Here is a 15,108-nt window from a genome sequence, read left to right as displayed (position 1 = left end):
TGGCTGAACAAGCCTTAAATCCCACCCCAAACCCAGCTAGTACTGGATTTAAACACACATCCTTGACACAACTCCAGACATAAGGAATGGTGTGCTGCCCTGGTGTTCAGATAATACAGCGATGGGTTTCCTAAAAATGCCCTAATTAGGTTAGATAGCTCTTCCTTGTTGCATGCCTTCAGTGTGTTTGTACATCTGCAGCTGCCCGAGAAGCATATACATCAACAGGTTTCACTATGGACAGCAATGACTTTGAATGTGAGTGAATAAACCACATTGAACGGTTTTATAGTCAACAGTTATGAATTTATTGAGAAGATACACTAGAAAAAATAGTTCCTTTGATTTACTGAAATATTTATTGAAGAATGATACAATCAGGAGCTTTTCTATGATTTTTGAATTGATGCTTTTTTTTTAACTACCTCTAGACACACACTATATTTTAGGGCTCTGTTAGGGTGGCTTTTAGAAAAGTATCTGTTGGAAGAGGCTATGGCTGATGTATAGCAGCTTGTTACAGAAAGGAGGCATTTTGACACAGACCTCTATTGATATGTGTGGACGGTGTTATTCATGGTACACGAATCCTCAGCAGTAGGTCCCCTGACCCTTTTTTACCCCTCACCACAACTGACTAATTACTGTGAGGATTTACTTGGAGGACCAGATCCCCAACTGGTGCAAACTGGCACAGATCTATTGACAGCAATGGAGTGGCAAGATTTACACCCGCTGAGGATCTACCCCACAGCTTTTAGGAGATTTCTTAGCTGGCTCACCCAGCATGTCTCCCAGAGTGCTAGAGAAGTGCACACTTCAGAGAGAACTGAAACACCCCTTTAAAGGGTGCAGTGTGTGTTTTCTTCCCCCTCCCCCGCACTGGCCCTGTTCTGCTAACTAGGTAGGAGTAGGATGGGTCCAAAACCCAACCCTTTGGGTTGTCTAGTATTGCTGCTTGCATTAGACGCACCCAGTCTTTACTCAGGGAGATCAAGGATTGGGAGTGAGCCTTCTCCTTCCTTGTGAAAGGGAGCGCTCCTTGAGCTGTTGTCCTCCCTCCTTGTGCACCCATGCAGGGCTAGCCACAATCCAGCCTTGAAGCCATTATCTGGTCAGGTAACGATGACATGAGAGAGAATGTGGGACCGTTGATTTCAGCCTGGTTTCCTCTCTCTCTTCGTCCTCTTTCCCCTGCTGATTTCTTTTCTGCCTCATGCTCACATCCCTGACCCTGTTCCCCTCACACATCCCCCAGCTCCCTATGACCTCCCCCTTCCCACCTGTACTCCCCATCTCCCCGCCCAGGGCTCCTGCCCCACTTTCAGCAGGTAACTCCTTCCCCCTCCAACTGCCAAGCCCAACTGCCAAGGAACCTTCTAGCCTCAACATTCCACCCCGCTCCTTGCTAACTGGAGGGAAGCAAAGATTGTTCCTCCAGGTCTATCCACTCAATTGTCCTGTCCGAAACAAGCTGCTTACTTCCAACCCACAGCCTCTGGAAATGGCCTGCATGCTGCCAAAGGCCAAATCACCCATGGCATGGCTCAGGCTTGTTTCCTAAAAGCCCCAACAGGCTCCCTGCATGTCCTAGAGTTTGTTGTGTGCTTGTATCTCATTCAAAAGCAATAAATAATCAAAAGAGAGAAAATATTATAGATTTTTCCCTGCTCGCTCTGGGAGGGGAACTCGTTGATTGCTGTTCTCTGGGGATTTGGGCAAACTAGGTTTTAATTTTCCATGTTTGCACCCCTGAATTTCACTTTGAGTGTCAAGTTCAAACCTACAAACACAAAGTCGAATTCAGCTAAAATTGCAGAGTTTAGGCTGGTTTGGGACCAAAGCCATACAAGGCCACTTCAGTGGTTCTTGGCTTTCATTCCAAAGCCTTCAATAAAGCCAGGATCTCTCTCTGCTGCCCTGGGTTGCAAACTGCTCTGCACCTTTCAGGCTAGTTGATTAGAATTTCAAATTTCATCATGAAAGTTTTTCACTTCTCTGAATACAATGAGCCTGATTCATCCCTTTACACTAGGGCTCAGCCTGACTCACTGCAACGTATGAATGGAGACCTTGTCACTCTATTGAGTTGCTGCAACTGGACACACCTTTGTCTAAATAAAAGACTGTCTGGAGTTGGAGGGAGGGAGAGAAAAGAGGCCTCAGTTCCAGCGAAAGAGGGAAGTTTTGAGAAGAACACTGCTCATTTGGAAAGGTGATTAAGTGGGACTGGTCCCAGAGGCAAAATTGACAGATACAGCTGACATTGTTCCCAACACATACAGTTTTTATAAGAGAATTTGGTTTGCATGTTAGTGTGACACTAACAGACCCCAATTGTCAGCACTGAACTTGGGACCTCTGGAGTTAAATGCATGAACCTGCATTGCATGAGCTAAAAGCCACATGCCTCCTAGCCAATGCTGTAGCAGACTCATTAATCTCTAGGTGGTCTGCCACTAGAGCACCACACTCAGCAGGCATAGGTTACATTAATACATAAAGTAAGATAAACACACTTGCAAGTTATGGTGGAGTCAGTGACTTGATCCTCTGTAGAGAGAGGACTTTCATCTCCCAGTAGACGTAACAATACGACACTCAAATCTCTCCCAACTATAAAATGGCATAGTTTTTATTTTGCAGGTCTTAGTGACTCAGAGTTTTCCATGAACAAGAATATTTCTATAGTTTGATCTAAAGCACCCAGCTCGCCTGGGTGAGAGGGAAGAGCCAATATCAGGCACTTGCCTGTCCCTACTTGTTCCCTTTATGATTTTGTTTGTTGTTTCATTTGTCCTGAGCAACAATTGTTCTGTTTAAGGACTGGCCCTTCCTTCTGCATGGTGCCCAGCCCCATTGCTCTTCTAGAATGTTCTGAGGTTCTACAGCTGTCAGTAGTGATAGCTGCCATCTCCCAAGCATTGGCAATGTAGGGTGCCCTACTGGAATTGCATTATTCTTTTAATAAAACACGAGTCCCTCCAGTAAGCTGATCAATGACAACTACAAAAGCACGTGACTAGAATAAGGCTACTGGTTTGGGATGGGTCTATTGGGACACCACTCTCCTGAGATTCCTCTGGACGTTTACCATGCAAATGGACAACATTCCAACAAGGCAGACAGCAAAGAGAAAGGGGCTAGAGCCCAGAGGAAGCAGCAGCCAAACTCAGAGTTTGTTTTGGAAACAAGAACTGGAGGAGCAAAGGATCTGAATCTTCTCGAAAAGCGAGCTGCCTGTTTGGAAGACTGCAAAGCAGGTGCTGCAGTATGTTTGTGCTCATCCCTCCTGGAGCAGAGAAAGTGAGATACATTCATTGAATTAAAAAGAGACTGAGATTAAGGCAGTTTCAATGGTGTTTTCCACAATCCCATGCTAACTCATTACTACCTTGTTCAAAAAGATTACAAAATACAGAAGGATACTGTTAATTATGCTATTAGAGATTGGAACGCCAGGGACTGCAATATAAAAGGTGTTCAAGGTCTGGTTGAAACTGAAACACCAGCAGGACAATAAAACTTCATTCTAACCACCTGTGGTGATATTTAAGTATTGCAATCAACAGGGTGTGTATAATCACCCAACTATTTAGAGTCCCTACAAACTTCAGGCATCAGTGGATTGGTTAAATTACAATGTCCACTATGAATTTCCTGGCTTTAGTGCAGTAAAATCTGATCTTCAGGGAGACATTTTCTAAAGCGGATTAAACTTTCTCAAGTGTTAAGCCCCAGTCCTGCAGCTGCCTCCAGGCAGGCAGAGCCCTGTTGATTTTAGTGGAGCACCATCTGGGTCAGGGCCGGCTCCAGGGTTTTGGCCACCCCAGGCAGCCAAAAAAAAACCAGCCGCAATCGTGATCTGCGGTGGCAATTGGCGGAAGGTCCTTCGCTCCGAGTGGGAGTGAGGGACCATCCGCCAAATTGCCGCCGAATAGCTGGACATGCCGCCCCTCTCCAGAGTGGCCGCCCCAAGCACCTGCTTGCCAAGCTGGTGCCTGGAGCTGGCCCTGATCTGAGTGATAGGATCTGCTTGGGGAGATGCAGTTGTGGGATTGGGACCTAATGATGTGCTTGCAAACTTGCTGTTAGGTAACTGCATGACTAAATACCTATTTTGCACAAGGAAATGTGGGTTTTGAACAAGCAATGAGGGATGGGCAGAAGTTTAGAGGCCTTTTTTTAGAAACCTTGGCCCTTAATGTTACTGGAATGTCACATCTGTCTTGCTTTCAACTGTATTAAATTAAAGTCTCCAGGCCTAATGTAAAGCCAACTGCTGTCTATGGAAGACTTTCTATTGCTACCAGTTGGCTTTGGATTGGGCCGTGTGTCACGGAACCAACTGAACACTACCCTCCACTAGAGCCACTAATGGTTCTTGGGTAACTGTGTATCAGACAGAAAATAGGTCTAGACAATTTAAGACATTTCTCAGTGCTCTATGGAAAGTTTCACACCAAATGTAAAACCAGGGTAGCTTGGTTCTCTGCTGTATTTGTGTTAAGTAGCTGCAACCTCTCCCGCCCAAAGAGCACAATAAAGCATCTGCAATGGGCAGGTCAATTTGTTATATGCATCAATATTATCATTAGTTAGCAGACATCTCAGCAGTGTTAATGGGCCACATGGAAAGAAAACCTGACTAAGTGATTGTTAAATCCCTCTTGCTGTTTCAGCCCAGAGCTGAGTTGCAGACCCCTGAAAACAGGGGTGAGCAGTAAAAACACACACAGAGCCTGATCCAGCACTGAGGCCCATGCAGTTGGATACTTGTGCCTGTGCAGAGTCCCAGCAAAGCTAATGCGGGAGTTCGCAGTGCTGTGCTCAGAGAGAGAAAGAGGCTGAGTGAGAGACAAAGCCACAGCAGGGCTCTGAGCAAGGCAGACAGACTAAATAATGCAGCACCTGCTGCTCACAGCTGCGCCTCCCAATTCTCCAGGGAGGATGCAGCAGGCAGCGCAGCCAAGAGACTTCACCGTTCTGTGGGTGATCAAACAGGCTTTTGGGTTTTTTTGTTTTTGAACACAATCCAATCCTGGGCTGTTGTTCCTCTGCATCAGCATCAGAAGGGGGAAAAGGACGTAAGCTGATTGGGGTTTCTGGGATTGTAAATATTGGAACAGATGCAGAAGCTCTTTGATGCTGGCCTGATCATGTTTATGAATCAAGTGCCTGTGTGTGTGGGGGATTGAGGCTAGGGCTGCAGTGAATGGCTCAGGAAGAGGGAGGGGAGGGAAGAAATTGCTCTTCTGGTTATCCACCCCACTCTCTCATCCTCCCCCTTCAAAACAGAAAACTCCACTCAGCTTGGTTAATTTCCAGCCGGGTGGTATGAAATGGATCTTTTAACTCATCTTCTGAAGACTGTGCCAAACACATTTGAAAATCCCTCTGGTTTAAAAAGGTGTCTTAAACCTCCCCTCCTCCACCCCCCAGTAGCATTTTACAAGACAGGAAACTCCCCTCCAACTGTGCACACAGATATAGGCTGAAAATCTGACAGTAAAAAACAAAAGAACAAAACCACATGGTCCTTCCCCCATCACTCGCACCTCCCCACTACGATGCAGTTTCATTTATGGAGGTAGGCATCCAACCAGAGATGTCCAGATTTCTTTAGAGACCTATGGAAAGAGAAGAGAGGCATTAGTGAAGCAGGACTCACCGGCCTACCTGAACAGAGATTCGGCAAGGCATTGCCCACTTCTGAATCCAACCATCATTCCTCAGGAGGTCAATAGTCCTTCCCGAACGTTGGGTCTATAAAGCGAGACGAAGTGCCTATCTTGCTCCAAACACAACTTGACTTAAAACACAATGAGCACAATCCTCAGGTAGTGTCCATCAGATTAACTCCACAGACTTCATGGGCATTACACTGATTTACACCCACTGAGGAGCTGACCCAAAAGAAAACAAATTGTAGCTCTACACACTGGAACTATCCCTGCCTAACCATGCAGAACAAGCTGCACACATACAAGAATTCCCCCCTTCTTCCTCTGCATCACCCCTCATACAGAATTCCCTTCCACAGCAGCTCTCTGAAGACAATCAGACATGGAGAATGCAACAGATTTGGGCTATTATGGATCAAATATTCCTCTCAATGAGATGAGGTGGCTGGAGATGCCATGCACGGCCTGGAAGTGATGCTGTGTGAATGTGGGGGAATTCCACTGAGAGGACTGTCGGTTCTTACTCTCCCAAACGAGGGCCATACGCGCTTCCTCACTGTACACAGGAGGTTGCTGCTGCCGCATTTGGCTGGGCTGACACTATGGGCCAGATTGTGATACTCTTACTGACATTGAATCGCAGTCCCTTACTCCATAGGTGGGCTCATTGACTTCAGTGGGGAGTGAAGCTACCTGAATCTGTCTCTCTCTGAGCGTGCGGAGGTTTCCACTGAGTGTTATGTACCCTGCCCTTTGTAGTAGAAGGACTTTATACAAAGTGCCAGAAAGTAGCTCAATATGTTCTGCAGCAGGAACTCCTTCTAGTTACAATTCAGACAACACCCATGTTTCATGGTTTCAGAGAATTTGTGTTATAGCCATGTGGCCACTGTCCTGAGAAACATTTGGCAGAATCCCCCTGTGCATCAGAGCAGTACTTGATGCATCTGAGGGCAAGGGGTGGGGGGGAGAGCAAAGGTGGTTTGCTGCCACTTTTCCATCCTTTTAAGGATTGCACTAACTTGTGCCAGCTTAGATTGGTTCCTTAGAGGCTGTTACGGCAGCATGCAGTTTCCACAACCCCTCCCACCCCCAACAGGCCCCCGTTGGAGTAGGCGGTACAGAACCAGTGATGCTAACTCTTTGCCAGCTGAGGATTCTGCAATGGTGGAGTAATCCTCAACTGCTTCTTTAGCACATAAATCCTGAGCATATGTGTGCTTTGAAGTGCCCTCTTTGCTGCTGGAGGGGCACAAACAGGACTCAGTGTGGCTCAAGATCTGGGCCTTTTGTCTTAATGTCCAACTATTTCCCCCATCCTGAGGATGTGCCACTTCTTTGGGAATGTCAGCTGAGCAATAGGAAGGTGCTGTCTGCAAGAGTCAGGTGCAAAATGGCTACGTTAGGCCCATAGATTTAAAGGGCTAGCCACCTGAATAGCATGGTACGAAAGGTGCTAGAAAGGGATGAACATCTCTTGGGGGAATTCAGTGGTGACTTGGTAATCACTGAGCAAGTCACTCCTGATTTCTCCTTGTTTGAGGGCCAGGGTGGAAGGAGTCTGGGGGTTAGAGAGCTGGAACCTGCTGTTTTTCAGATAGCTTTGTCCTTTTCTTCTCTATGACATTACGTAACTGGGGATCTGGCTCAGAAATGGTTGTTACTCCACTGAAGTCAATGGAGTTATGTCATTTCTACAGTAAAAATCCAGATGCTGTTTAGTTTGGTGCAAAAAGGTTATCACTCCTACACCAAACAAATATTTTACAGCTCTGATGCCACTGCTCTAGGCACAGGTATCTATGAACAGAGCTTTTTATAGTAAAATAGACAAGAGATTACTGGAAGGCTGGCACTGGCACTACAGGCTACATACACCCATGAGTAGTACTGAAGGCCCCTTACCCAACAATGTCTATGAATGCCTTGCCGAGAGATTTCTCTTCATAGTGGACTCCGTACTTGGTGCACAATGACTTCACCAGTGGGGCAATCTTGCAGTAATTGTGTCGTGGCATCATGGGAAACAGGCTTGAATAAAGAAGTAGAGAGAGCCTGAGAAAAACCTAACGACAGACCCCTGGGAACAGACACTTTCTGCTTCCTCTTAGGGCTAATTACTGCTTCTGTCCAAGCAAAACAGGCAGACAGAACAGAGCGAGAGGGAGAAATCCAAGCTTTGAAGTACCCCCTTTAAAGAAATGCTCTTGAAAATTGAATGTATTGATTCCCATTCCTGCTGTCATGCCCCAAAACAAAAACGTACTTAAAAAGAATGAAAGTTCAGATTAGAAAACAGGGAGTGCTAGAAAAATAAGGAGTGAGGAAATCTCACTTGATCTGCTGAGATTGCTATCATAGAATCATAGAATCATAAAATATTAGGGTTGGAAGAGACCTCAGGAGGTCATCTAGTCCAATCCCCTGTTCAAAGCAGGACCAATCCCCAACTAAATCATCCCAGCCAGGGCTTTGTCAAGTCGGGCCTTAAAAACCTCTAAGGATGAAGATTCCACCACCTCCCTAGGGAACCCATTCCAGTGCTTCACCACCCTCCTAGTGAAAACGTTTTTCCTAATATCCAACCTAAACCTCCCCCACTGCAACTTAATTTGCATTCCCTTTGGACAACAACTAATTGTCTATTGACAAGCTAAATTGTCTGGAAGTTCATAGCCCAGACAAACAGATAAAGAATTATCTTCTGCAGCTCTGTTAGGTTCTCTTTCATTCCCTAAATCAACTTCCGGGTCCTTCAGTCTTACTCCATATGACCTCTCCACTAATTTTTGTACTGTCATGGACAGCATTTTGCATAATTGATCTTACCTTTTGACATCTTTGCTGAACTAGGGTACCTAGAACTGCAGATAGTCCTATGCAGTTGCATTAAAGCTACATAAATCAGAGGCTGGGAAGAGGAAGAGGGAATTACTGAAGTGAGTAGAATCATAGACTCATAGAATATCAGGGTTGGAAGGGACCTCAGGAGGTCATCTAGTCCAATCCCCTGCTCAAAGCAGGACCAATTCCCAACTAAATCATCCCAGCCAGGGCTTTGTCAAGCCGGCCTTAAAAACCTCCAAGGAAGGAGATTCCACCACCTCCCTAGGTAACACATTCCAGTGCTTCACCACCCTCCTAGTGAAATAGTGTTTCCTAATATCCAACCTAGACCTCCCCCATGGCAACTTGAGACCATTGCTCCTTGTTCTGTCATCTGCCACCACTGAGAACAGTCAAGCTCCATCCTCTTTGAAACCCCCCTTCAGATAGTTGAAAGGAAACACTCCAAACCAAATGAACCCAAGGACCTGATTTAATGGCCATTTTAATCAATGAGTCCTGAATCAGACTCTAAATTAAGATTGTGAGGGTGAAAGGGGAATTTGATGGTGGTAACAGGTGAAAGATATTTGTGTTTAGTGGTGAAATGAAAGGATGACTGCAGTTGTTTCTTCTGATTTCATGCATGATGTTCCTGAGGTCCCTTTTCCTTCCCTGCTTACTGCCGCCCCATAATGCTTGCACCCCTCCCCCAAGCCCAGCCTTGACTGGCCAGGTGGTGACCTGGTTGTGTCCATAAGATTCCTTCCCATCCCCCTGAGCCCATACTCACTGGTGCTCGATTTGGAAGTTCAGGTGCCCGGTGAACCAGTCATTGAAAAAGGACTGCTCGATATTACAGGTAGCTGCCAACTGCAAAGACAAGATGCCGACAGTGAATTTTAATGAAGCCTGGGCCAATTGGTGCAGGCTTTTCTTGCATGCTGCAGAAGGCAGAGGAGGTATTTCAAACCAAGCAGTCATGTGCACCTTACTGCACTACCAAGCTGTTGGATGAAATATTCTCTTATGCGACTTCTCCTGCACAAGCTGTATTCCCTATACTGCTCTAGACCAATCCCATCTGGCCTCTGCTGACCTACTGTATATTCCCTGATGCACCCTGGGGCTTGAGACCAGGAAGACCACCTTGGTAACTGACAAAGAGGCTAATGGTGCCAGGCCAGTTAAACTACTAGGGTGTTCATAGTCTCAGCCTATCTTGGAAACGGCTCCTGGCTCCTAGCTCCAAGATGTGCAGCACATCACATTGCAGGTTGTCCTTCATGATAACAGAGCTGATGTCAGGGTGTTCCCACTCGTTTAGATCCCTCTCTGTTCTTCTTTTAGTTATCATAATAGTACCGCCCTATCTCCAATAGCAAATTGCTCCTGAGACATCCATCCCTTCTGAACCAGAGGCAGATTGACAGAGAGGGCTGGGGGCACTAAAAGAAGAGTGATCAACTCCCCCACTCCTTAGGGAATAACCACATCCTCTTGCATGGCTCCACTAACCTAGGAAGGAGAGAAGGCTGCAAGGCATCAATTCCACGTTTCTGTCACCAGAGAGGCTTGATCAGGGATTCTCTCAAGTTTCGGAAAGTGAACTGCACGTGTGAGGCACCATAGGGGTTGCCATACTGCCTCAGTTTCATCTAGTTGGTATCCTGCCTTCAACACACCCTATACCCAGTGTGTCAAAGCCAGGCAAAACAAGAGGCCATTGTACATCCAGCCAGCTGTGTAATACTACGACTTTGTGGGAGGTAGGGGATGGAAGGGAGGGAACAGGAAGATTACCTTCCCAGCTGCACACAGGTCATCGGCTGAACCCTGAAGCATGAGGTTTCAACAGGCTGGGAACATTTGCTTAGCTGGCATAGCTACCATTGGGATTCATGAGCATACAATTACATAGTCTTTCTTAAAATTCTCTTACATTCTTTTCCTTGCTAAGCTGTGGCAGTGAATTCTGCATGGTGACTGCATGAGCAATAGGTGTTTCCAAACAACTCAGCTTAAAATCACATCAGTGTCAGATCTGTTCTTTCTCCAAATCCCCCATCCAACAAAACAGGTAAGCATGTGCTTCTCGTCATACACATGAGCAGTGGACTACAGTGGGACTATTTACATATTTAAAGCTAAGCAAATGCTTAAGCGTTTACTGGATCTGGACCCAAGAGAGAGATGGTGACTGCCAGACTTTGAAAGCTATCCCTTGAGGGCCTCAGTAGACAGTAGATACTGTAACTTGATGTAGGAGAATCCATCTCCTACTCAACTCAGCTACACCCGCTTTCTACTGATGTTATTGGAACTATTTCTGATTTACACCAGTATAATGGAGAGGAGACGCAGGCCAAGTGAGAGCTGAATTAATCTTAGAACACTGCAGGTAAGAGGCATGGTATCTCCTCCTCTGGTTGTACATGTTTGGTGAGTCTAGGTCCTCAGCTGGCCTTGTATATCTCCACTGAAGTCAAAGAAGCTAAACTGATTTACACCTGAGGCTCTGGCCCATTGAATGCCATGGAGTTACTTCTGATTTACACACCTGTGTGCCAATACACTTATGAAGGAGGGTTGTTGTGAAGCCCCTTGAACCTTGCACTTCTCCAGACCTGAATGAGGAATGCTTTCAAACTAAACATTGGGGCCAGGTAGTCAATGATAATCCAGCTGTTCTCTGAAGGGCAAGCGAATTTCTAACCTATTATGGGACATTAATATCCCAGCCATTACCTGAGCGCTGAGCCAGTCTCTGTGCTTCTCACAGTCAATTTCCATTGGAATATGGTTCATCTGTGTGACCCACACAAACCAGTGACTCTCCAGAAACCTTCAAAAGGAAGCATAACCATTCACAGCGCTGATCAGGATATAATCTGTGCATCTTGCCATCCTCATGTAGGGTAGTGCAGGTAAGGCCAACAGTGATAGCAAAGGGAGTGGGGAGAGGGGTGTACAGGCAGCAGCCATGTTGTACACAGAGGGGGCATAGGATTCTAGGGGAGTATTTCCCAAGCTGAGGGAGCAGGCAGCTTTCTGAATCTGGACAATGGAAGGAATCAGCTCTGCTCCATTGGAGCTCCATTTTAGATCTCGGTGTTAACATGATTATTAGGATACCTTACTGTATTACCCTTAGTGGCTATCTCCCTTGATCTCTCATTCTCACTGGGGGATTGCTCTTTCACACTACTTTGCCTTTACAAGCTTTGATTCACCCCTTAGTTTGTGGAGTACTTGTGGCACCTTAGAGACTAACAAATTTATTTGGGCATAAGCTTTCATGGGCTAAAACCCACTTCATCAGATGCATGCAGTGGAAAATATAGTAGGAAAACATATATACACAGAGAACATGGAAAAATGGGTGTTGCCATACCAACTCTAATGAGAATAATCAATTAAGGTGGGCTATTAGCAGCAGGAGAAAACAAACTTTTGTAGTGATAATCAGGATGGCCCATTTCAAACAGTTGACAAGAAGGTGTGAGTAACAGTATGGGAAAAATTAGCATGGGGAAATAGTTCTTACTTTGTGTAATGACCCATCCACTCCTAGTCTTTATTCAAGCCTAATTTAATGGTGTCCAATTTGCAAATTAATTCCAGTTCTGCATTAATTGATTAGTCTTGTTAGAGCTGGTATGGCAACACCCATTTTTTCATGTTCTCTGTGTATATATATCTTCCTACTGTATTTTCCACTGCATGCATCCGATTAAGTGGGTTTTAGCCCATGAAAGCTTATGCCTAAATAAATTTGTTCATCTCTAAGGTGCTGCAAGTACTCCTCGTTCTTTTTGCTGATACAGACTAACATGGCTACCGCTCTGAAACCCTTAGTTTGTGATACACAGGGATGGGCCACGAGTATGGATAAAATAAGAACTGACCAGGAAACATTCACTCAGAATGAACCTTTCTGATCTGTTCAATTTCCTGGTGGACATGTGTTCTCCTCACAACACCCTCCTCCCCAATCATTGTTAGGTTTCTGGCTGTCAGTCTTAGCAAAGAGATCAAGAATGGAATAGACCAGTGGTCACCAACCATAGAATCATAGAAGATTAGGGATATAAGAGACCTCAGGAGGTCATCTAGTCCAACCCCCTGCTCAAAGCAGGACCAACCCCAACTAAATCATCCCAGCCAGGGCTTTGTCAAGCTGGGCCTTAAAAATCTCTAAGGACAGAAATTCCACCACCTCCCTAGGTAACTCATTCCAGGGCTTCAGCACCTTCCTAGTGGAATCATAGAATATCAGGGTTGGAAGGGACCTCAGGAGATCATCTAGTCCAACCCCCTGCCAAACAGTTGGTTTTTTTTAACCCCAGTTCCCTAAATGGCCCCTTCAAGGATTGAATTCACAACCCTGAGTTTAGCAGGCCAATGCTCAAACCACTGAGCTATCCCTCCCCCACCTGTCTTTCCTAATATCCAACCTAGACCTCCTTCACTGCAACTTGAGACCATTGTTCCTTGTTCTGTCATCTGCCACCACTGAGAACAGCCGAGCTCCATCCTCTTTGGAACCCCCCTTCAGGTAGTTGAAGGCTGCTATCAAATCCCCCCTCACTCTTCTCTTCTGCAGACTAAACAAGCCCAGTTCCCTCAGCCTCTCCTCGTAAGTCACGTCCCCCAGCTCCCTGATCATTTTAGTTGCCCTCCACTGGATGCTCTCAAATTTGTCCACGTCCTTTCTGTAGTGGGGGGCCCAAAACTGGATACAATACTCCAGATGTGGCCTCACCAGTGCCGAATAGAGGGGAATAATCACTTCCCTCAATCTGTTGGCAATGCTCCTACTAATGCCGCCCAATATGCCGTTAGCCTTGTTGGCAACAAGGGCACACTGCTGACTTATATCCAGCTTCTCATCCACTGAAATCCCCAGGTCTTTTTCTGCAGAACTGCTACTTAGCCAGTCAGTCCCCAGCCTGTAGCGGTGCATGGGATTTTTCCATCCTAAGTCCTAAACCAGTTGATTGCAATCGACTGGTTGATCCTGAAGCCTCTGCCAGTCAATCGTGATCTCCAGTTGCTAAAAGTCCAGCGGCACAGCAGGGCTAAGGCAGGCTCCCAGCCTGCCCTGGTCTTGCACCACTCCCGGAAGTGGCCAGCACACTCTTGGCCTGTGGCCCCTGGAGGTGGGGGTGGGCAGGGGTTTCCATGCACTGCTCCTGCCTGCAAGCACTGCCCCCAAAGCTCCCATTGGCCGGGAATGGGGAACTGCTGCCAATGGGAGCTGCGTGGGTGGTGCCTGCAGGAAGGGGCAGTGTGAAGAACCATGTGTCCCCCCGGGGCTGCCGGGGCATGCTGGCTGCTTCCGGGAGCAGTATGGGGTTGGGGCAGGCAGGAAGCCTGCCTTAGCCTTGCTGCGCTGCTGCCCAGAGCCATCCGAGGTAAGTGCTGCCTGGTGGGTGCCCTCCCCTCAACTCCCTCCCGGACCCAGCACCCCATACCCCCTTCTGCACCCCAAACCTTCTCCTGCACCCCAACCCCCTGCCCCAGCCCTGATCCAGCACCCCGTACCCTTTCCTGCACCCCAATACTCTGCCCCAGCCCAGTGCCCCCTCCTGCATCCAAAATCCCTCCCAGAGCACACCCCCCGCACTTCCCCCTGCACCCCAACCCCCTGCCCCAGCCCGGTGAACTTGAGTGAGGGTAGGGGAGAGCAAGCGACGGAGAGAGGAGGGATGGAGTGAGTGAGGCGGGGCTTCAGGGAAGGGGCGGGGTAGATCCTGGGTTGCACTTAAATTCAAAAAGTGATCTTGTGTGTAAAAAGGTTGCAGACCACTGGAATAGACCATGGAAACAGAACTCTCTTTTTATGCCTATTCTCTAGGCCAGGGTTGAGAGGGACTTTGGCAGGGCTATCCTTGTTCTGAACTTGAACTTCTTCTTTGAAGAAACAGAGGACTTCAGTCTCCAGACTCGTCTAGCCTAGCCAGAATCTTTCACCAACAAAAATTTCACCCCAAAATTAAAGAAGAGAGTGATGCATGTGAAGAAGGATCTGAGAATTTTTCTAAGGTTCTGATGTTGGCCTAGAGGGGTTTTTATACACCATATTTGTTTCGCATGGTGTTTTAATCCAGCAACTGAAGGGTAATATGGGCCAAATAGCTTAATCAGAACAATCTGAACTTGCTGTCTTCCTGCTGGCTAGAAATGCCTGGGCTCACATCAAAAGTAAATGCTTTTATCCGAGCTTGCATCTGCAGCCTGAGTAGAAGTGGTAACTCAGTATAAGAATTCTGGCTTCTCTGACCAATGAGAGAGCAGCTAGGGAGAGATTTCATAACTGATTAGAATGCTGGTTTGCTCTGTAAAACTCCTTGGACTCTTTCCTGATTGTCTTACATTTAAATAAGCAATTTTAAGGACACTTGGTGATGCTTCATTAACCACATTACTGGGAGAAAAGCTGGTCTTGTTGCATTTGTGATCCAACCGAAACAAAGTAGTATGGGAAATCTAGCTACAGCGTCTGCCACTGTGAGATTTTCAACTGGATTTGACACAAAAGAGGCTGGCTAAACCTTTAAACATATGGATGCTTATCATGACTTAATGAAATCTT

General features: G+C 46.6%; 1 protein-coding gene across 1 annotated transcript in view; it reads right to left on the bottom strand.

The window, feature by feature from the left end:
- Positions 1-284: 284 nt before the first annotated feature.
- Positions 285-15,108, bottom strand: part of FADS2 (fatty acid desaturase 2) — a 45,211-nt gene continuing 30,387 nt past the window's right edge. Inside the window, exons 9-12 of the mRNA XM_054026546.1 lie at positions 11,259-11,355; positions 9,304-9,383; positions 7,590-7,715; positions 285-5,630 (exon numbers count right to left, since the gene is read on the bottom strand). Coding sequence (XP_053882521.1) covers positions 5,579-5,630; positions 7,590-7,715; positions 9,304-9,383; positions 11,259-11,355 — 355 coding nt within the window. The 3' untranslated portion in view covers positions 285-5,578. The remainder of the gene's footprint in view (positions 5,631-7,589; positions 7,716-9,303; positions 9,384-11,258; positions 11,356-15,108) is intronic.

The sequence above is a fragment of the Malaclemys terrapin genome, chromosome 4 (genome assembly GCF_027887155.1).
Source record: "Malaclemys terrapin pileata isolate rMalTer1 chromosome 4, rMalTer1.hap1, whole genome shotgun sequence".
In the NCBI taxonomy this organism is placed as follows: domain Eukaryota; kingdom Metazoa; phylum Chordata; order Testudines; family Emydidae; genus Malaclemys; species Malaclemys terrapin.
This window is presented reverse-complemented; position numbering and strand designations above follow the sequence as displayed.